General features: G+C 38.9%; 1 protein-coding gene and 1 long non-coding RNA gene across 6 annotated transcripts in view; one reads left to right on the top strand and one right to left on the bottom strand.

Annotated features, from left to right (window-relative positions):
- Window positions 1–23,094, bottom strand: part of PTGER3 (prostaglandin E receptor 3) — a 244,471-nt gene that overhangs the window by 72,711 nt on the left and 148,666 nt on the right. Inside the window, exon 3 of one of the 5 annotated variants that reach the window (XM_070267494.1) lies at window positions 10,455–10,475. The exons of the other annotated variants lie outside the window; for them this stretch is intronic. Coding sequence (XP_070123595.1) covers window positions 10,470–10,475 — 6 coding nt within the window. The 3' untranslated portion in view covers window positions 10,455–10,469. Of the gene's footprint in view, window positions 1–10,454; window positions 10,476–23,094 lie in introns of those variants that run through there. 5 annotated transcript variants of the gene reach the window in all.
- Window positions 1–23,094, top strand: part of LOC111773622 (uncharacterized) — a 73,677-nt gene that overhangs the window by 28,202 nt on the left and 22,381 nt on the right. The gene's annotated exons all lie outside the window — the stretch shown is intronic.

Raw genomic sequence — 23,094 nt, 5'->3', positions numbered from 1 at the left:
TTTACAAGTTAAATGACAGAACGAGGAAATAAACAGAGAAATCCAGACTGAGATATTCTATAGGACAACTAATCTAATTTCTACAAATCAACGGCGGGGGGAGAAGGCAGGAACTTCTTTGAATCAAAAGGGACTTAAGAGACATAACCAAATTAAAGTGCAGACGTTTTTAGATCCCGATTCAAACAGAGCAATAAACAGGTTTTTGAGACAATTCATACATTTCATTTTTCTACTAGGTATGAGATGATACCAAAGAAACATTGCCAATTTTATTATAAGTGATAATGATATCGTGGTTTTGTAAGAAAGTGTCCATAATTTTTAGAGATTCATACTGAATCATGTGGGGATAAAATCATGCCTTTTGATATTTGCTGTAAAATGCATTAAGAAGGAAAAAGGGAAAAGGTGTTTAAAAAAATAAGTTAAGTTATACAAAGTTACAGTAATCAAAACAGTGTGGTAGTGGTATAAAAACAGCTATATAGATCAGCGGAATGGAATAGAGAGCCCAGAAAGAAACCCTTGTGCATATGATCAAGTGATCTTCAATCACACATTGGGGGAAAGAAGAGTCTCTTCAACAAATGGTGTTGGGAAAACACCACCTGCAAAGGAATGAACTTAGACTCCTACCTTACACCATATACCAAAAATTAACTCAAAATGGATTAAAGACCTAAATGTAAGATCTGAAACCATAAAACTACTAGAAGAAAACAGAGGAAAAAGGTTCATGATATTGGATTTGACAATGATTTCTTGGTATGACACCAAAAGCACAGGAGCAAAATAGATAAATAAGACTATATCAAATTTAAAAACTTCTGCATATCCAAGGAAATAGTCAACAGAGTGCAAGAAAACCTTCAGATGGGAGAAAATATTTGCAAATCATATATCTGATAAGGGGTTGTATCCAGAATACATAAAGGATTCCTACAACTCAACGACGACAAAAAAGCAACCCAATTAAAAAATGGGCAAAATAATTGAATGGACGTTTCTCCAGAAAAGATATGCTAAAAGCCCAAAAGCATTTGAAAAATGCTCAGCATTACTAATCCTTAGAGAAATGAAAATCAAAATTACAATGAAGTATCAACCTTACACCCATAAGATGGTCACTATCACAAAAACGGAAAATAACAAGCATTGGTGAGAACACGAAAATATTGGAAGCCTTGGACATTATAGATGGGAATGTGAAACAGTACAACCACTATGGAAAACAGTATAGAGGGTCCTCAAAAAATTTAAAATATGATTACATATGATCCAGCAAATCCCACTTCTGCATATACTCAAAATGTTTGAAAGTAGAATCTCAGAGATATTTGCACACCCATGTTCATTGAAGCAGTATTCTCAATAGTCAAGCAGTGGAAGTAACTCAAATGTCCATCAACTACTAAATTTATAAAGAAAATGTGGTAAATACATACACTGGAATATTATTCTCTGTTAAAAAAGAAGAAAGTCTGTCACATGCTACAACGTGGATGAACCTTGAGGACAATATGTTAAGTGAAATAAGCCAGTCATAAAAAGATAAATACTGCATGGTTCCACTTATATAAGATATCTATAATAGCCAAATTCATAGAAACAGAAAGTTGAATTGTGGCTGCCAGGGACTGGGGGAAGGGGGAAATGAGAAGTTGTTCAAAGGGCATAGAGTTTCAGTTTTGCAAGATGAAAAAGTTCTAGAGATCCATTGCATAATAGTATGAATATAGTTAACACTACTGAATTATGCACTTAAAAATGCTCAAGATGGTAAATTTTATGTTGTGTATTTTTACCACAATTAAAAAATGAATAAATAAGTAGGTTAAGTGAACGTGACAAAATTTGGGAAATAGTCTTTTCTTAAAAAATAGATCTTTTTGTGTGTGTATGAGGAAGATTGGCCCTAAGCTAACATCCATCTTCCTCTTTTTTTTTCTCCCCAAAGCCCCAGCACATAGCTGTATATCATAGTTACAAGTGATTCTAGTTCTTCTATGTGGGACACCACCACAGCATGGCTTGATGAGCCACGTGTAGGTCCACACTCAAGATCCAAACCACTTGGCCACACGGCTTGCCCCTGGGAATTGTTTTATCTTGGTTATTGGAATATCTTGTACGAGTCTCTTTAATTTTGCATCTATATCAAAATTTTCACATTTTCTTTAAAGAGAAATTGGAAATAAATATGGCAGAGTATTAACATTTGTTCATTCAGGGCTGGGAGTAATTGCATATTTTTGCATGTTTGAAGTATTTTATAATTGAGAAAAAGTAACAGCTATATGTTATATAGTAACAGCTATAAAAGTAACTGGCAATATTGAACCTTAAAGTTGCCCAATTTGAGTCTATGTGTCCCAGTTCCAAGTTAGCATAGGAAAGGGAATCCCATCAATCATGACCAGTGGAGAAGATCGCATAGTTCAAACACGGCTGCATGGGGAAGATGGGGTCCGTTCCCAGAGGAATCATCTGGACTTTGTAGAAACTCTGAAAATGTTTACTGCAGATTGGAAGGGGTGGAAGGATTTTCACTGTAGATAAGAAAATCAGACGGAGATGAGTAATAAAGCCTGAATGTATTTGACTATCACAGTTTGATGCCACTTGTTGTGCCACTAATAGATTCTGAGACACTTACGCTAGTTCTTTTTCACTTCTCTAAAGGAGAAAAAAATGCTAGCAGGTATCTGCTACTATCCCCTGATAGCTGAAGATAATAACTAATTTTTTTCTTTAGGAAAAGCTAAAAAAATTGTCGGTTATAGTCATGACCCACCCAAGATGATTCAAGAGCTTTTACTCAGTGTTATTTTTGAAGACATAAAAAAGAAGAAATTGATAATAAAATTAACATCAAAGCAGAATTGCATTCCCCAAATTGAATAGCTCATTAGTGACTATCAAAGAAAACCACAACCAATTACTGAGGAAATCTGATCTATGATTTTACACCAACACTTTATTGTGTGTTTTTTATGTTTTCTCACATTTAGAAGTTTCTGAATATGACCTATTAAAGATTTTTTTCACGTTTATTTTTTATTGTTTATTTTGAAATAATTATAGACTTACAGGAAGTTACAATAATGGAAAATTCCTGGGTACCCTACACCCACTTTCTCCCAGTGGTTACATCTTTTATAAAATAGTACAAAGTCGGAACCAAGAAATTGATATTGGTACAATGTTCTGAATAGTTCAATGTCATCTTATCATATGTGCGGATTCCTGTAACCACTGCTGCAATCAAGATACAGAATTCTTCCATCACCCCAAAGATCTACTGGTGTCCAAATCAAATGTAGAAAGCTTGCCACCTCTTCTCTTTACTTTCCTTCATTTATCATATAATTGCCTTAAATACTTTCTCTACTTAACATTGAGATCCACATCAGAGAATATTGTCCTTTTTGCTTCAACTCTTAAGCAGAATTTAGAAAGAGGAGAAGGAACGTTTTTGTATTTACCCATAGTTATTCTTTCTTCCTTCTTAATGTCCTTTGTTTCCTTCTTTAATCCTTTCTTATTCAAGGACTTCCTTTAAGCCATTATTTTAGTCTAGGTGCTGCTGTTGACAAAGTCTCTGTTTTCATTTATGTGAAAATGTCATTTTCCTCTACATTCCTGAAGATTAAGATATAGAATTTATTTCTGGAGGGCAGATACAGAATTTGGAGTTCCTCGTTCTTTTCTTCCAGTACTTGAAAAGTGTGCCATTTCTTTCTGACCTCTGGGATTTCTGATGAGAAATCCATTGTTATTCAAATTGGTTTTTCCTCTGATAGGTAAATTCTCCTTCCTTCTTGCTGCTTTCAAGATTTTTCCTTTGTTTTGAGTTTTCTAAAGTTTTATTTTGATGAGTATTGGCATGGATTTGTTTGGGTTTATCTTGTTTGGAGTTCATTCAGTTTCTTGAATCTGTTGGTTTATGCCTTTTTTTAACTGTTGGTTTTATGCCAGATTTGAGTAATTTCTTTGAATATTTTTCAACTCCACCCTCTTTCTCCTCCCCATTTGGGGCTCCTATGACACAAATGTTTTGTTATAGTCCCACAGACCTCTGAGATTTGGTTTATTTTTTCAGTCTATTTTCTCTCTGCTGTTTAGATTAGCTCATTTCTAATGTTCTATCTTCAAGTTCACTGATTTGTTTTTCTCTGTCCTCTCCATTCTGCTGTTGAAATATCCACTGAGCTTTTTATTTCAATTATTTTATTTTTCAGCTTTAAGATTTCCATTGGGCTCTTCTTTATATTTTCCATTTCCTAGGTGAGATTTTTCATTTGTTTCAAGCAAGTTCATAATTGCTTATTGAGACAGTTTACGATGGCTGCTTTAAAATCCTTGTCACCTAATTCTAACATCTGTGTTGTATCGGTATCTGTTAAATGTCTTTTCTCATTTGAGACTTTTCTGGTTCTTAGTACATGTGTGATTTTTATTCTGGCCTGGACATCTTGTGTATTATGTGATGAGGCTCCGGATCTTATCTAAATCTTCTAACTGCCCTCCCCTAACACTGTGTCAATGTGGGAGGGTGGATACTTCCTCACGACTGCCAGGAGTGGATACAGGTCCAGGTTCCTCACTTGGCCTCTGTTGATACCTCAGGGATGCCTCATTGCTGCTGAATGGAAGTGGGAATTTAGGCTCTCCACTAGGCCTTCACTAACGTTTCCCTGGTTGGGAGGGGAAGTGACTATGTTACTACTTCCCACGTAAACTTCACATGGCATTAACCTCCACAGACACCACAAGAGGGAAACTGTTTTACGGTTGACTGGTAGAGAAAGTTCCCCAATTGGTATCCTCTTATTTCACCCCTGTGGAGATGAGGAGGATGCCTCATTACTGCCAGGTGGGGATGGAAGTCCAGGATCCCCAGGTGGCTTCCATTGACACTGTGGGGAGAGATTCATTACTGCTGGGTGAGAAGGAGAATCACATCTCCTCGCTTGGCTTCTCTGATAGCACACTGGCAGTGCCTTATTACAGCCTGGCAAGAGTAGAAGTCTAGGCTCCCTACTCAGCCTTTGTTGACAACGAGGGGGTTACAGCTGCATTTTGTTCCATGATATGTTTTTGCGGTAGGGCAGTTATTGTCTGAAAGTTTTTAGCTTGCTAAGCTGTCTCTTTCCTTGTCCTTTGTTAGAGAGAGCAAATTTTTATGAGGGCTCTTTTGGTCAGTTTCCAATGGCTTTTCCAGATTGCAGCTTCTCCAGCACCCAGTCCAGGATATATGAGTCAAAAAGAAAACCTAGGGAACTTGCCACCATGGTCTTTCTCAGATTCCAAGTTCTGTAGCTGGTCTGCCTTCGTCTCCCTACTTTTCACAGTCCTCTTGCGTTTGCCTTATATATCACATCCAGGACTTTTTCCTGTACCTAATAGAAGGAATAGAGAGAAGTGCATCTGCTCCATCTTGATCTGGAAACAGACACCTAATGAGATTTCAGAATTTTATGAAGTTTAACTTCGTTCAGGCATTTTCTATTTTGTTAAGCATTAAGCAACTTTTATTAAATGTTTCTTTATCATTTAATTGTAGACAATGGAGACGTGAATTTCAGTGGAGGAACCACCTCACCGCAACTCTAACAACTAAAGTAATAAATTCAGCATGTAGTGGATAAGGTCAGCCAACTGTGAAATCATCTTCAAAGATCAACATGATTTCCTTTGGAAATCAATACCAATAGGGCTTGACTGCAGCCTAGATATGTATTCACATATCTAAAGGAAGAAATATGTGAAGTGATTATTAATGTGCAACCTTTAAAAGGGGAGATGTCCAAACACAAATTTAATACTTTTCATTTCAATACCATGAAGTGAGAAAATGCTCTGAATGCAGATTTTTTAATACTCTATCCTTAGACATTCTATCTTTTTTCTTTTTTTGATGAGGAAGATTGGCCCTGAGCTAACATCTGCTGCCAATCTTCCTCTCTTTGCTTGAGGAAGATTGGCCCTGAGCTAACATCTGCTGCCAATCTTCCTCTTTTTGCTTGAGGAAGAGTGGTCCTGAGCTAACATCTGTGCCAATCTTCCTCAATTTTGTATGTGGGATGCTGCCACAGCATGGCTTGATGAGTGGTGTGTAGGTCTACGCCCAGGGTCTGGACCAGTGAACCCCAGGCCATGATAGTGGAGCACATGAATTTAATCACTACACCACCGGCCTGACCCCTCGACATTCCATCTTTAGACAAATGTATGCATCAGGCTAGCATAATTTGACTAACTCATTCCTTTTGTTCTGATTCCACAAAAAGAGGTAGCTTTGCCCTTATCTATTGGACTCCATGTCAACTTCTTATAGAGAGAGAATAAGCTCAGTAGAAGATTCAACTTTCTAATATCTGTGGCAACTCTGTTTCTCATGATAATTCTTTAAATTGGCCTTCTCATCGATATTTTATGAATTTTGATTAGTGTGAGCCAGTCTCTCATTTACCTTTAAAGCTCAGGAGCAGATGGTGGAAAGAGGGACCCAGAGCAGCTTACTGCCTTCTTGTGAGACCCAGATGATCTCCTTAAGCAGTATCTCCAAATTCCTCAAATTATTCCAATTAAGTTATCTATATGCTTCAAAAACAGGTATTTAGAAACCACGCTACTTTAACATGACCACAAATACTAATATCTAATAGACATTTGACTATACTGAGCTAAGAACTGTAAAGAAGAAAATATCCTCAAAGATTCATATCCAAAAGAGTTAAGGTTTCCTGAAGGTAATCTGACAATCTGATAATAGTGATTCTTCCATTCAACAAATATTTATAGAATGCCATGCACCGTTCCGGGTGCTTAGAATAGATCGGGAAGGGCAGCAGACAAGACTCCTGTCCTGTGGAACTTGCATTCTAGAGAGTGGAGAAAAGACAGAAACAAGATGCCTAAGTGAGTCATACGAATGTGAGAAAGTTACATGTGCCATGGAAAAGAAAAAGTAAAGCAAGACGACGGGGATCCAGAGCTCAGGGATGGGGGCAGGTTAATGGAAAATAGGATTATCCGACTGAGAAGGTGAGACTTGTGCAGATTTAAATGAGCTGAAGGGTCTCTGCACATAACAAGGACTTCTGAGGACAGAGCATCAAGAGGGAGAGTTGGAGAAGATGATGTCGGGGTAACGAGGGTCCAGATGAGGAGGTGGAGACTTTTGGGCCAATTTTAGAACTTTAGCTCTTAGACTGACTAATACAAGAAGTCATTGAAGATATTCTTTAATGTAACCTTTTATTTTGATAGAATTTCAAACTTACAGCAAAGTAAGTACAAGGAATACCTGTACTCACATTAACCAGTTGTTTACATTTTCTCCCATTGCTTTTATCATTCTTTCTAAATGGTAGAGAGAAAGAGAGTGGGAGGGAGATTACAGATAGATAGATGATAGATAGATAGATAAATAGATAGATAGATGCATGATTTTTTTTCTGAACTATTTGACAGTAAATTGAAAGTCATGATCCTTTAGCACGAAATAGTTCTGTGAATGTTCTCTAAAAACAAGAACATTCTCTTACATAACCACAATACTACTAACAAAATCAGGAAAGTTGACATTGATAAACACTGTTATCAAATCCATAGTCTATATTCAAATTTTGTCAAATTTCCCAATAATATCCTTTATAGCAATATTTTTCCCTCTGATCCAGTCCTGGAATAATTTTTTCTTTAAGAAGTCTACATTCCTTTTAGTGAGAAATGGTAAATAGAAATCAAGATCTAGGTATTAGGTGTGCTCGTTGCTAACGCTGTGTCATACCTTTTAGACAATCTCAGCAACCAGATCTAGTATATGTACACATATGCACATATATGCCTATATCTATAGACATTTCTATATTTACAGAGCTGGATAGACAGACGTTAGATATCATTGATACTTTCCATTTCAATCCAGTTCCAAAGTTCCTTCTTTCCATATTTCTAACTCCTACTTAAAATACTACTCCCATTACCTTCAATATATTTACTCATTTGTTTAAGCAAGTTTTAAAATTGCTAACTCATACCATTGCAAAACACAAACCTAATAACTAGAGTTCAATATTTGTTTAAAGTTTTTTAAAGGTGAAATTACATGCAATGAAATACATAACTACTAAGTGTACAATCTGATGGTTTTTGACAAATGTGTAAACTGTGTAACCTGCAACCCTCTAGTTCTGCTAAACAGGGAACAAAACCAGCCCGGGAAAAGAAGTCAAGGGCATATGCAAGGAGGTGATTGTAATGATTGACCAGAGAATTTTAGTGAGATGAAGAGGGGAGTAAGGCCTTCAGGGGGAGGAACAATGAAAAGATGATATGGAATCAGTGGACTTGAGATTCAAGTGGGGCAGAAGGTTAACATGGGGCATTTTCTTACACACTGTCATATCTCTGTGACAACATGGTGACTGACACTGTAGATGTTTACTGTCAAAATATGAAAATATATTGAGAGTTTATTTGATTTGGAACAATCCTAAAAGTTTGTTTTCCCTGGGAACAGCTTTCTTTGTTGAGGCCACTTACAGAATGGTGTATGCATTTATAAATTGCTTCTTACATCTACCAGCCTTAATATGAATGTGTGAAATAAAAGAGTAAGCACAAAACTTGTTTTATGGCTGTTATTATTTAGTTTAGATGGCAATTCAGCAACTCTTCTAGAAGGATGCCTTACAGCTTCACAATTTTAATGAACAAATGCATCACCTTCTAATGGGAGACTTTGGGTCCTGAATCTCAACTGACACATTATAGGGTCCTTTTCTGTATTCTGAAGCAATGTTAATAAGTTACAAAAATCACTGCAAGAGTGTAAAGTGAAATATAACTAGATTTTCTGCTGCCTTGCTTAAAAGTTGACAGCATTAGTTTTTTTTTAATTCAAAAAGAAAAAAAGACGTGTCAAAATCTCTTTACGAAGCAAATAGATTCAATTCTAAAATTTTAGTATAGGTTTTTTATTTTCAGACTTCACTAATAGAAAGTATTTGTTTTGCTGCAACTTTAATATAACCTAAGATATGTATATATTCACAGTCTTTGTTTCATTTATGTAACTTATATCACTCATATGAAAAACCCTTCACAAATAATCCATGATGAGAACTGCTGTAAGTAGAAGTAAATGGTCCCTCACACCACGTATGTTCAGTCCAGATCTTACTGGAGATAATTTCAGCTGATGTATTCTGTTTATTGCTTTATTAAACAAAAGCTTATATTTTTACTACAAATATGGTTGCGTTAAAGATAGCCATCAAAAACAATGAAGGATGCAAGAATATTTGGTGTGATTTCTTAGCTGACTTTGAACTCTGTGACCCTAGAAAGTTCACTGAATCTCTTTATGGTTCGCATCTGAATCGGTAAAAGGAGGTGACAGGGGCAGTGACCTGCTAAGGTTAGAGATTTATACAAATTACAGCTTCTTTTTCCTTTTTTGGTGCAACGTGTTTTTGCTTATTTCGTTGCTTTTTAGTATTGCCTCCAGATTGTATATAGGAAAAGGGAAAAATGTGAGATAAATGCATAACTTTTAAACTTTATTTCTTAAATTTACTAGTAATAATAATTGAGATGTAAACTGAAAAGGTTTAAAATAATTATTTTTTTCTAAGACAAACTTTCTAAAGTTCAATTACACTCTAAAGCCTCTTCTCTGTGGGTGGTGTTCTTCTCTTATTACTAAAAACATCCAACACCGAAATTCAGCATGGAAAGCGGTGAGGTGGTGAAAGCCCCAGGGGCTGTGGATTTAGGAAGTCAAAGCACACAGGTGATTTTGGGCAAGTTTATCTAATCTCTTTGAACCGTAGATTTCTTATCTGTAAATTGGGGGCAACAAAATCCATCCTGAAAAGATTGTATTGAGCATTAGAACTAAAATGTAAAGTATTTAATATTACTGGTGCTAGAGAAGGAACATAAAGCATCCTTATCCCAATGCCCTGGAGTCAGGGGGCCGTGTCCAATCTCTGACTGTCTTGAGTAAATTTGGCCAACTTTTGCTTTTTCAACAGTAAAAGAGAAGTAATACCTGTTTAGTGATTCACACTGCTATTAGTAGAACAAAAAGTGATGAAATTATCTTTATTTATTGCAAAATGCTATGGAAAGAGATGAAATTGTTTACTAAAGTTTCACTGAAGTTTTGACATTCATTTGTTTTTCATATTTGAATAGAGATGCTTACGCTGAAACTTTAATAAATTACTGGATGTCAGACATCCACAGATGAACAGTCTGGCTTTTTCTCCTTTGCTTTCTCAAGTGGCTGATAAGGATACGGCCAGAGCTGGCCTGCAGCAGAACTGAGATCTAGATGAAGGTCGTCTTTGCTGCTCCTCACTGTCCCTGTTCTGCCCCGTGATGCCCACTGTGTGAGACACTCCTATTCTCATGCGGAATTTCCTCCTCTTGCTGATCGCTTCCGTAAATTATTTCTTAGAAGAAGCAAAAAAGAAATTAAATAATTAATTTTGAGCATTTTTAAAAAATGCATCACCATGCAAAGTAACATCCTAAACTTTTGTAGCATGATCATAAATATGGTCGCTTTTTGTTTTAAATAATGCAGGGATTAATCTATTTATTCCCATATTCCATTCAATACCTTTAAGGTGACTACTCTGCTATATTTTTATTAGCTTTCTCTTCTTCAATTTATTTGTCAATGGCTTTACTTGTGTCTTTAAAATTCATTTGACTATTTTCATCAATTTCATGAAGCTTTGCATCTGTTGCAAGATTTGCAATAGTACTTGGCACTGTACAAGTACAATTTGCATTATATTTGCATTATATTATCAGATGTTTACAATATCTGGCAATCAGCAAGAAATAGATAAAACACTTTACACAGTGAGAGAAAATAAAGGCTGGTGATTAATTCATCAGTGAACTTGCTTGTGTTATGAAGACCTTTGCAGCCCTATGTACCCGCAACTGCAGGGACTTAGAAGAAATACAGAAGATTCCCTATAACCGTATGAAACAAGCACTATTATTATTATTCTCACTTCACACAGGAGGAAACTGAGGCTTGGGCACATTGAAGTTGCCAAGGTTATAACGTTAGTTTTATAAGTGGCAGAGTCAGGGATGAAACCTATATCTGTTTGACTTTCCAACCTCTAAAGACATCACTGTAAACAATAAAGAACTTTCATTTGATTATGTGTTTTTAAGGAAAAGCAAAGCAAAGAAACCGGAAACAAGTCAAGATCAATAAAAACTGTTACTTAAATACACAATTGTGTATTTGAGACCATTAATTTTTCATGAATTCAGGAAAGGATATTGGGTCATAGAATTAGCAAAGACAGAGAATTTAGAGATCATTTAGCAATGTCCTCATTTTCTAGATGAGGAAACTGAAGCCAAGACAGGTAAATCGATTGTGCCAAATCACATGATCTCTTAGCGACAGAGATGGATCTTAAAACTACAACCTCTTGCTTTTTCCAAGATAAACTTGAAACTATTTATATATTTTAATTTTTAGATTAGAACTTTTAAATAATGTGCATCATGAAGTTAGCCAAAACTGGAGAAGATGACCTTGATACTACAGTGAAACAGAAGAGGTGGAGGAGAAAAATAGAATGATTCAGCCATTAAACCTATCTAGAAAGAGGTTTTAATTTGTATCGGGCCCTGCTGGGTCCTGTGGATGCAGATCCAATGAGCAGTTCATGGTCTATTAGGGAACAAAAATACAGCCACCAATAAGGATAATATAATGTAATAAGTGCAATTTGAAAGGCAAATCACAAAATGCTGTGAGCACTGAGTAGGGAGGAATTAATTTAGCCCGAGAGATTTCCATTTATCCTGTTGTAGTGCTTCATAGAAGAGATGATATTTGAGTTTAACAGGCACCGAGGAGCTGGGGGCTATTCTAATCAGAAAGAACAGCAAAGGCATAAGGTATCATAAAGCACAGGGTGTTAAGGGAATAGCAAGAAATTCAATGAGGCTCTAAATATTTATGCCAGAGACTCAGAGATGGATTTTGAAGAGTTCTTGGCTTGTGAAAACTGCAGAATCATTCTGTTCAGAAAAGTCTTGCTCATTTCCAATTTTGCTTGAGTCAAAAATCCTTCAGAATACATTTTTATTTTCTGGTATCAGCATCAGCATCGTCACCACTGACACAATTTAATAATTCACAAGCTGTAAGTGTTGACCATCTGTGACTAACCACAAACTCTCATCACTTTGGCTATATTTTGCCTAAATATTTTGAATAAATGTCTACACTCTGCTAGACCATTTGCTTTTCAATTATGAATAGAATTCAACAAGATGGTAACTGACTCAAATAGCTCTGACTAAATGTGAACTAATACAATGAGAATCTTTACCGTTCCATAGGGGAAAACCTTCCCCTTGTGGTATCTGCTGTTTGCTGTATGTTCTTCCCTCAGAATATTTATCACTCATAAAGCTTATTTTGTTTTTTTCATACACAAGTGAAAACATTCTCATTCCTTAACATTTTTTATCCCCCTTTGGAATTCTTTGGCTAAGTTCAAGTTTGCATGAGTTTGGAGGGCATCTGGATCATAACAGCCCACATGTCTGCTTTTTTCCTTCCTCCCAGCCATTGAATTGATTGGTTTTTGATGGGAGGGATGACATCTTACCCACCTAGTATCTCCACTATCTGGCACTTAGTAGGTGTTTAATTAATGAGAAATAGATGAATGAGAATAAGTAAATGAAACTAGTAAAAGCCCCAGTGATCTGAGGATCTAGATATTAGCCGTGATGAGTCTAGTAAAAAGTAAAATTTAGTTGTCTAAGAAAAGAGACTATATGAAATTTTGGGATTTTAAAGAACCAAAAATAGCTCCCTCCTTTTTACCTTCTCCTGAGTTTGTGAAGTATGACACGTAACACAGATGGAGATTTTTTCTTAAAAAGTAAGTTACATTACTGATAAGCTCTTTGGAGATCATGACTTAAATCTACAGTCAAAATAGTTTTTTGATACTATTTCATCCCAGTCTTAGATAGACTTACCTCCCAGTCATCAGCATAGCTGAACACTATAGGGTTCTCCCATAGGAGAGTCCCCTTACCACTTGGCAGACAGAAAATCAGATGTTATTTGTTCATTCTGGAAATATTAACCATACACCTAGCACATACACATTATGTGCTAGGCAACAGGTATATAATACTGAATAACTCCTGTGCTCACACTAGTGGACTGAAGTGAATAGGTGATTTAGAGTGTAATGGCGAGTTACAGGGCACTAAAGGAGGACTGAGGAGCCTGTCTTAGAAGCCTGGACTTAGAAGGCTCCAGGAACGTTTTCCATGAGATATCCAAGATGTGGCTTGAAGGAAGAGTAAGAACTCTCCAGTAAAAAGGAGAATGTTCCAGACAAAAATGGAGTGTTTTAATGATTGGAAGGTAGGATATGAATGGAGGGGGAGAGGAGGGATGGAAGAAAGTTGGAAAGGAGAGAGTGAAAGTGAGGCAGAAAAGGTTAGCAGAGGACAGATCAGGAAGGGCTTTGCAAGCAATTTTGGGTTCTTGCTGTTAGACTCTCTCCTAAAGGGAATAGTAGTTAACTGGATGACTTCCCGCTGGAGAATGACATGATAGATTGGCCACTTCGTGAAATGTACTAAGAAAGATAGCAGGAGAACCATTTAAAGAGGCTTGAACATCAGGAGAGGCAGGGAGGCTGGAGAGAGGTAGACAGATTTGAGAAGCATATAGGATGTAACATCAAGAGGAATTTGTGGCAGGTTAGTTGAAGGAGGAGTCAAACCTGATGCCTGTGTTCTCTGACTTAAGTGGAGAGATGGCGTGCCATTCTCCAATCAAAGTAAGGTGAAGGGGTAGGGGCAGCTGATATAGGATGATGATAATGAATTCACTTTTGGATTGATGGGTTTGGGGTGTCTGGAGGTCATTGTCATAGTCGTGTCCACTTGGCAGTAGGAGATACAGAAAAATGAAACATAGGAACGTAATCTGGGCTAGAGATAAAGAACATTAACAAGATGGTAAATTGACCCAGGTGTTGACATTGCAGAATCTAAAGTGGAAGAATATTGAAATACTGAAATGCTCTACTGAAAGTTAACCCAAGATATGAAACCGATTTTGAAAAACAGATAGTTTGAGAAGTGGTTATTACAAGAGATTCAAGTAGTCTCTTTGGGCCAATATAAAGCAAATCTATTTGCAAAGATACACTTATTACATAATATGAGCTACAGTTGCATCTGATTGCCATGGATTTCTTTGTTAATGGAGGTTTGGGCTTGTTATTTTTTGCTTTTTCACTCCATTACAGCTGGAACAAATACTCTCCCATGTACATCTTTGCCCGGTATGTGATCTGGAACAGCTCAATATGATTAGCAACTTCAGTTCAGAACATTACCAGGATCGAAACTGCAAAGTGTGACATCTCCTACAAATTAAGATGCATTGCCAAGTATCCTCAGGGGGCTTTGGCTCTGTAATATTAGCTCCCCCAGTGATCACGTGCTTATGCAGAATTTTACCATCCTGTCTTCAGAGGATACAGATGCCCAATAACCAAGATGTAATTGAGTTAGAGGATGCAACTGCTGGAAGAAAACTTAGAATCTACCAAAGCCAACCTCACTCGAGAATCATATATCAGAAAAATCTTTAAGGTTATTTGGGGCAATGTTTTCAACTGTGGATCAAGATCCATTAATGGGATGTGAAATTGCATCAGTAGGTTACAACTTGCTTGTCTTAAAAACTGAAATGGACATCCCACAAGTAGAAGGACCTGCAACTAAGATATACAACTATGTACAGGGTGGGTTTGGGGAGATAAAACAGAAAAAGAGATTGGCAACAGTTGTTAGCCCAGGTGCCAATCTTTAAAAAAAAAAAAAAAACTGAAATGGAATGAAGTAGAATAGACTAGAATAGAAAATGTCAAAGCACATCACCCATAGAACAAATAAATATTTGCAGAACAACAAGCATTGATAGGAATAGAGAAGAAAGGCATTTTTGGGACAATAACAACATAAGTTTGAGAAAGTAAAAAAGAATAAGGAATGTGTGGGGAATATCAAGTAGGACATGAGGGTTATTGTTGAGTATAGATGCAGAAGATCTATGGGAGATAAAACTGGGCCATTACTGGAGCCCTTATGGCACTGGCTCATGAAAAATAGCTAAGGAATTAACCTTTCATTCAGTAGGTAATAGAGAGTAATGAAAGGTTTCTGAGCAGGGAATCAACAAGATAGAAAGTTTAATTCTAGAGCCCTGTGGAAGGTCATCTTGTGCAGACATCAGGTATCATTTGTAGGAATAATCCAGACACAAGGAACTCAAAATCTCTATGTGCCAGAATTCTTCCTGACTCAGGGCTTTGTGTATGCTGTTCCCTCTGCCTGGAGGCTTGCCACCACAGCTTCCTTCTACCATCTCATGCTACTTATTTACTTCTAGTCTTTCATATATCAGTGGAATTTCCTCTCTAAGAGAAACTTCCTGACCTTCAAGACTACGTTAAATTCCTCCTATCATATATATATCACATTTATGATCAAATAACTAATATGCTATTATTTACTGTCTGTGTTATCTGCTAGAATGTAAGGTCCATAGCGGAGGAACTTTGTCGTATTTGAAGCAGCATCCTCAGCAAGAGGAGTGATGCCTTTTAGACCGTTGGTCCTTAATAAACTTTTTGTTTAATAAATGAAGGAATGGTGACAGTTACTACAGAAAGAAAGGTAAATACAAGGGACATTGAAAAGGAAAGTCCAGTAGGGTTCAGGGATTTGCTAGGTACTGGGTCAAGGAGAAGGGAGGAGCCAAAGATGTAGCCTTTCTTCCTTTCAACAAGCATACTCTCTGTGTCAGGCACTGTGCTGGACCCTGGAAAATGGAGATGAATAAGACCTAATTTCCTAACATAAAGACACTCATAGTTGAAAATCATAGCAAATTCTTATATAGCACTTACTATACGCCAAGTACTGCTCAAAGCACTTGATATACACTAACCTGACAACAACTTCATGAGGCAGTACTACTGTCATCTCCATTTTATAGATGAGGAAACCAAGCCAAAGAGAAGTAAACAACTTGCCCAAGTTCACTCTGGTAAGTGGCAGAGCTGGGATTTGGTTCCACTTTCTTAATTGCTCTGCTATACTGCTGCTCCAGCCTGGAGCAAGGGATGCAGACAGGTAAGCAGAACATCACAAAATGACATAATAATAGATACACATCTATGGTCCAGAAGTAGCCCAGAAAGGAAAGTGGTCATCTACCCAAAAGGGAGGGCCAAGGAAGGCTCACTGGGGGGATGTGGCATGGAACTGAGTTTTGGGGGATAAATTGGAGTTTGCCACGTGGGAAGAGTGGTGGGGAGAACATTCTACCTGATAGTATTCTTAGGCAGGAAAGTACGAAACAACATGTTTAGGGGATCTGCAATCAGTGTGGAATTTCTGGAGAACTCCTGGAAGCAGAGGACAACAGATGAGGCTAGAGAGGTTAGCAGAGGGGTTTGTCTGCCACCCTAAGGAGCTGAGACCTGATGTTGAAGGTTGTAGGGAACATGGAGGCATTGTAAGCAGGATGGGTAGGGTGGCATATGACACAAGATCAGACTTGCTTGACTTGCTTGTTAGGAACACCCCATTAGCAGTCACGAAGCGGGGTGGACTGAGGGGGTGAGCTAGAAGCAGAGAGACAGATTAGGAGGCCACTGCAATCAACCAGGCAAGAGATTATGAGGAATCCATTTCAGGCTGTAACAGTGGACACAAAGAAAATGATTTACGAATGCTGCAGAACTTGTAGAGGCACTGGATGCTGGAGAGAGGAAAGGAGTAAGTAAGGGTCTTTTCAAGCTTCTCGACTTATAAAATCAGACCACTAAAGGGTGGGTGGGACAACCAAGCAAGGAGAGGTGAGGATTCAGAGGTTAATGATGGTGGGTTCTGCTTGGAGCAAGTCTCATTAGGGATAGGCTGACTTTCTGGGTAAAAAGTGAGGTACTCTTAAGTGGAAGCCCTGGGTGTGAATGAAGTCCCCAAGAGGGAACCAAGCAAAGATGTGAGGGCTGAGCACAGAACCTGGTGGGGGTGGGGGGGCAGTGGTGGATCAATCACAGTAGGGGTAGGAGGAAGAAGAGGAATCAGAGGAAGAAAGTAAAATGCACCCAGAGGGGCAAGAAGACATTCAGCCAGTTCGCATCACACATCACAGAAACAACGGGGGCACACCGGACCCTGACTGCCATTTGGCAAATTCCTACTCATTTGTTTTTCAGTATTCAACTCAAGTGCTTCCTACTTTGGAAAGACTTCCTTGACTGTCCCTTTCAATGTAAATGCCTCTTTTCCTTTGCTGCCAACTGCTATTTGTGTATAACTTGCATTTTATAGGAAGTATTCCTTCACATCTCTGTCTGAACTTCTGTCTTAGTGCTTGACTGTAAGCACCTTGAGGGCCAGCACAATATTTAATTCCCTATCACACTGCCTATAGAAGATGCTTGATAAATGCTTGCCGAACGGAACAGTTTTGGGAAACACTGGGTACCATTTAGACTCCCTCAGAAAGGTCCACTGCAAAAGTTACCTAATTTTGTTCCCACTTGATGCTTCTAGAAATCGGAATTACTTGCAGTTCTCCAAATAACCTGTGTTGATCTCTGTTCCTGGAAAGCTCATTTTCTATTAATTGCCTTGTGAAGTCCTAATCTACTTTCAGAGCCCAATCACATCGTCCAGGAGGCCTTTCTCAGTGCCAGCCCAGACCTCAGACCACCATCAAAGCCACCAGACCCAAAAGATAATCATTTGTCTTCCGTATGAACTGTCTTATGCATATTTCTGATTGCACAATTTTTTTGGCACTGACCACACACTGTTATTCTGATGTGTTCACCTCTGTGCCCCACATCCTAAACTGTGAGCTTCTTGAGTGAAAAACCAACTTCTTGGAGATCTGTGTCTCCCCCAGCTATCTCAGAAGCCAGCACATGGCAGATGCTCGGAAATGGGGGAGGAATTGGATGGTTCGCATCTTCGGGACATCCAGTGGGTCACCACCAGAGGGCACTGGCGGCTCGATCAGACTGGAGGTGCTTGAGGTGTTCCCACAGCCCGACACAGGGCCAAGGTAGTGTGAAGGCACCAGAACTCAAACCTGGACCTGTGTATTCACCCAGGCAGCAGGACAGAGGGTGGATACTCTTATTTCTGGCTCAGCCTCTCTGCTCTGAATGCCTGACTGGATTTCTAACGACTCCCTTTGCCTCCATGCTCTCTAACTTAGAATGCGTTCTCCTTACCTCATCAGGCATGTCTAAGAAAAGCTCTATTCAAGCTCTATTCAAACCTCTCAACATGGACAAGGCCCTTCTCGATTGTCCCAAGCACCTTTTCAGTTGCATTTCTGCCACTGACCCTGGTCTTTCCTGGTCCTCCACCACGCTGGCATGCTTAACTGTTTTGCTGTTCGCTGACTAGACTGTTCCCTCTCACACATCTGTGCTACTAGCTGAGGCTGTTTCCTCATCCATGAATACCCTTTTCCACCTCTCAGACTCTCATTCATCATGCAAGCATCTTTTATGATCTATTTCATGAAGAGTTTTCCATCCAGGCAGATTTTATTGTTCTCTTTTCTGTACATTCTAAGAATGTAACTTTAATGGCATTTATTACACTATTTATATTTATTTGTGTGATTGTCTCTCTCCTCCAGCCTCATATCTTCTCCTCAAGGGTGGGTATCACCATTCAGAATCTATGGACTGTTTACTTGTAAATAATTAAACATGGCTGGAAAGATAGAGGACATTACATTGTCATTAGATACACCCACGAGGCCAGTCTAGATCCTGAAGAAGCTCTCCCAACTGGCAAGATAGAAACTTCTAGGCTCATTACTCTCCAGATTAACAAAACTCCTCAGTGGCTCAAGATTGTCTATGCTTAGGTTGCAAATAGACAACATTTGTGTCAGAGTCCTCTCTTCCTTGTCCATGTTAGACTTTAATAAATACCATGACAGGCAGGCTTTGGGGTGGTTGGAGCCAGAGGATGTGGCTCAGGTGGTGGGCAGGACTGAATGGGCCTCGCTGTTTGAAGCTGGGGAAGGCTGCTCCAGGGTTTTGAGATGGGGCTGACAGCAATGATTATGTCCATCTCTGTGTCCCCAGTACGAGGTTCTTAGCAAAGGCTCAAGAAATATTTGTTGAATTGCTAAATTATGATTTTTCCAACATGTTACCATTGGGCGATAGACCTGGGACCAGTGATTGGTACCAAATGATTTGGGTAGGATAGAGGAAGGCAAGAATGAGGAGATCCTGGGGTCACACCAAGATTTCTAATGTGAATGCAAACCTGATTACCTTATAGCTGGAGGCTTATCCGACCAGAAATTGGCTCTACCATTAAATCCCTTGGTGGGGTCATTCCATTTTCAAAGTGCTATTTTAGCTTATCAAACATTAAAGCACCTGCTCCCCTCCCACATTCCATTTGAGACGTATATCTGTCATATTAAGATAATTTTATCAAGTTTACCAGCCTGCCTGTCAGGTTTGCTACAGTTAGTCACCCAGAGAATTATAAATATCTTTAGCCTCAGATGAGGTTGTGTTGGATGAAGGGAGTGGAAAAAGGAGGAGGAGAAGGGTGGCTGTTGACTTTTCCAAAGCCATTACCATATTAAGCACTTGGAATTGCTCCTCTATTATTCTTCCCCATGGGCTGGTGTTTTGTTAGACGTGCTGGTCTCACTGGGCATGGCCTGTGTTGGTATTTTTCTTGGCCATATTCTCATATTGTTCTTCCTACAAGGGATAGTGGTATTACTCTTAAAGAAGCATTAATAATTTATTTTTTTTCTTGTAAACAGTGTGCGTCACTGATGGTGTTTCCCTGTTTGCAATGCTTGTGTTTGTGCAATGGCTGAAAGCTTTGTATCAAAGTTTTGTCTCATTTCTAGTAGACTCATTTTTAAAACTGAATAAGAATGACCACTGTTCTTGAGCACTTACGTGTTCCAGGCTCTGAAACTTAGCATCTACTTAATCTGCAGTACTTAGAGCAACTTAGGAATTAATTTCTACTTTGGTCTCCTTTTTTCAGATAAGAAAATTGAGACTTGGAGAAATTAAGTAAGGCGCCCACAGGTTCCTTGGCCCTAGTTCTATGTGATGTCAAAGTTTGTGTGGCAGGTATGACATTCAGACCACAAACACGGATACATATAAAATATCTCACTTATTTATTTTTACAAAATCAATTAAAATTGTTCTCTAAGCCTATTCTGCCAGGGTGGTGGAAAATTCAATCGCAGTCACCATTGGGACTCCACACCACGGACTGGCGCTGCGGTCCTAGAGCTAGTTGTAGGTAGTGCCACATCACCTGAGAGGCAGTCGTTGGTCATTGACCCACAGAGTGCCATTGAGATTCTCACTGTTTCAGACCGTGTCCTGTGTGAGTTGATCCTTCCGACCTGGCCGCTCTCACACTCCAGCTCATGTTGCAGGCACGGGATCTTTGGCGAAGTTTGGAACTCTGGGACTTAGGGTGCCACTCTCCTGGCACATCAAACACACGTTCCCATTGTCACGTGCCACCTCCCTGGAGCGCTAGTTTTGCTAATGAGCAATGCATGGACCCTGACTTTGACTCTCTTTTTGGTCTGGGAGACATAGTTGCCTCTTTCCAAGTTTCTCAAAGTTACTCTTTCACCCTCCATCCTTAGGATCATAGTAGCATAGGTTCTTCAACAATTTCTCACTTTTACACAACACAAAGGACCCTTTACATTGAGCATCTTCTGTTTTCCACCCTACAAAATTCCCAGAGGCCAGCAAATACTAAAGATCCAGCAGTGAGGAAGAAAAATATAGGAGGGGTAAAGGTAAGCTAATATTCCCAGAAATGATTCTGCTACGTGTCTTCTTTCTTTTAGGTTTATCAGTTGGGTTGCTGTGAATGGGTGTGAGTTCCCTTTGAGATGTAGTGAGTTTTGACGATTGTGTCTTTCCCTGGCAAGTCTACTTCATAGACCCCACTGCCAGGAATAGTTGTGTTTCTTCTAAACCTCTGGTTTATTTTTATCTTATGCACACCGTGAGTCATATAACTACATTTCCCTTTCTGCAGGTATTTCAGAGACATTTCAACCAGATATGTGTCTGTGTGCTCTGATATTCCTAAGAGATACTTTCTGAGCTGAATTTTTTGAAATAGAGATTTGTTTTAAAACTACTATATGTTATCGTATGTCAAGACATGGGGGGAGTCTAATGAAAGTGGCCTCTGATTCAGCCTTATAAAAAAAGGTTAATATTTTTCTTTTTTTAATATCTAAATATTTTTTATTATCTAAATATTTAAGATTTTAGATTTTTATGTCTAATTGAGAAATAAATATGGTGTTACTAGTAACACTAGTTTTAGACCTGATATTACAAGTACAAAAAATTTATATAATGCCTTGATCTTTGCCTCTCTTTAAACATTTGTTTTTCCTCCACAGAGATGGCGAAGAGAGGGTTGTAGGTCAGCCCAAGGAGACAGGGAATTGCTGGGCCAGCATCTGGAGGTCTGGAGGCAGAGCAGAGTGTGGACCTGCATGTACTCCCCTCCTCAGCCCCAGGCAGCTTGGCAGACTTGAACTTCCCCACCCTCCCCAACAGAGAATTGAATTTGTTTCCACTTCAGTTCCAGAAGGTTGCTATGTTCCCTGAGGGCACTCAGTAAATATTGACTAAATTGAATGTTGCCCTGTGTTATCTTCCTTTCTCTCTTTTTTCTCCCAGGTCCTGTGGCTGGCTCCTTGGCTCCTTGAACCGTATATATGTTTTTACAGAGTTTTCCCTTACTTTTCGTCTCCCGAGTTTTCAGTGGTGGGCCTCTCTGTGTTTCAACGTCACCTCTTCATGCTTGTTTTCTCTGTGTCTGGGTGACCTCACGGCTTCTCTCTAATCTGTCACAGCCCTCTGTTCTCTTTCTCTGAGACTCTCTCTCTGTTCCTCCATTTCTCCTTTCCACCTCTGTCTCTCTCTCTCACACACACACACCTTTCTATATTTGTGTTTGTTCCCCTCCAGAGTTATCATCAAAAATCATTGCCTTTTTTAAAAAAATTAAACACATATGAAGATTTTTATGTGATCGGAATAATTCATTATACACTTTTATTCTTGATAGTGTTTTCAGTCCCCAAATACAGGAACATGAGAAAAGTGGATCAGTCTATATTAAGCACACTGCTTTCTCAGTCCTGCCGAGGGACTGGGTCCACTCTCTCCTGGGTTTTCTGTTCGCAGTCTGCCCAGACAGGCTTGCATTCCTCCGCTCCTTCTGACACAAGTACAGTGACATTTCACCAGGCGACTATTAGCCTAGGGGGAATACTAACTTGTCCCTTCCCCCAGTGTTTTACATCCCATTCCGGTAATTTGGTGCCAGCTATTGGCTCAGAGACTGGTTGCATCGAGTCCTTGAAGCCTGGTGCTCACTTTCTGTCCTCTGAGCTTCAGGTTTCAAGGACAGAAATGGGACATTGTTTGTTCTTGCTTTCCTGCAGCCACCTTCTGGCGAAGATCTAAAGGGTGTGGTCAGCCTCTCCTGGGATTTGGCGTGGGTTACTGTGCTACCTTTGGCATTAAAATTAATTCTCTAAGCATCGTTTGTGCCTGGAAAGGTAACAAACGAATTGTTATTGAAGAGGGTCCATGAAGGATTGAACTTTGAAGTGTCTGTGACGTGGATGGACTGCAAGCAAAGCTTCTGTCCTTCTCTTCAGGAGAAGACCCAGCTTTCTTTTTATTTCTTTAAGGTCTCATTATTGAGAGCCTAACATGTGCCGAGCAATTTACGCATAATATCTTATTTACTCCTTAGAACAATAGTGCAGTTAATATGAGGACTCCCATTTTGCAGATGAGAACCTGAGGCGAAGAGAAGTTGAGTGACTTGATGAAAGTCACACAAAATAGCAGAGTTGAAACTTGTTAAGTATGAGTATTTTTATGTTCTTGAGGGCAATTA

This window comes from Equus caballus, chromosome 5 (genome assembly GCF_041296265.1).
Source record: "Equus caballus isolate H_3958 breed thoroughbred chromosome 5, TB-T2T, whole genome shotgun sequence".
NCBI classification, from domain to species: Eukaryota; Metazoa; Chordata; class Mammalia; order Perissodactyla; family Equidae; genus Equus; species Equus caballus.
This window is presented reverse-complemented; position numbering and strand designations above follow the sequence as displayed.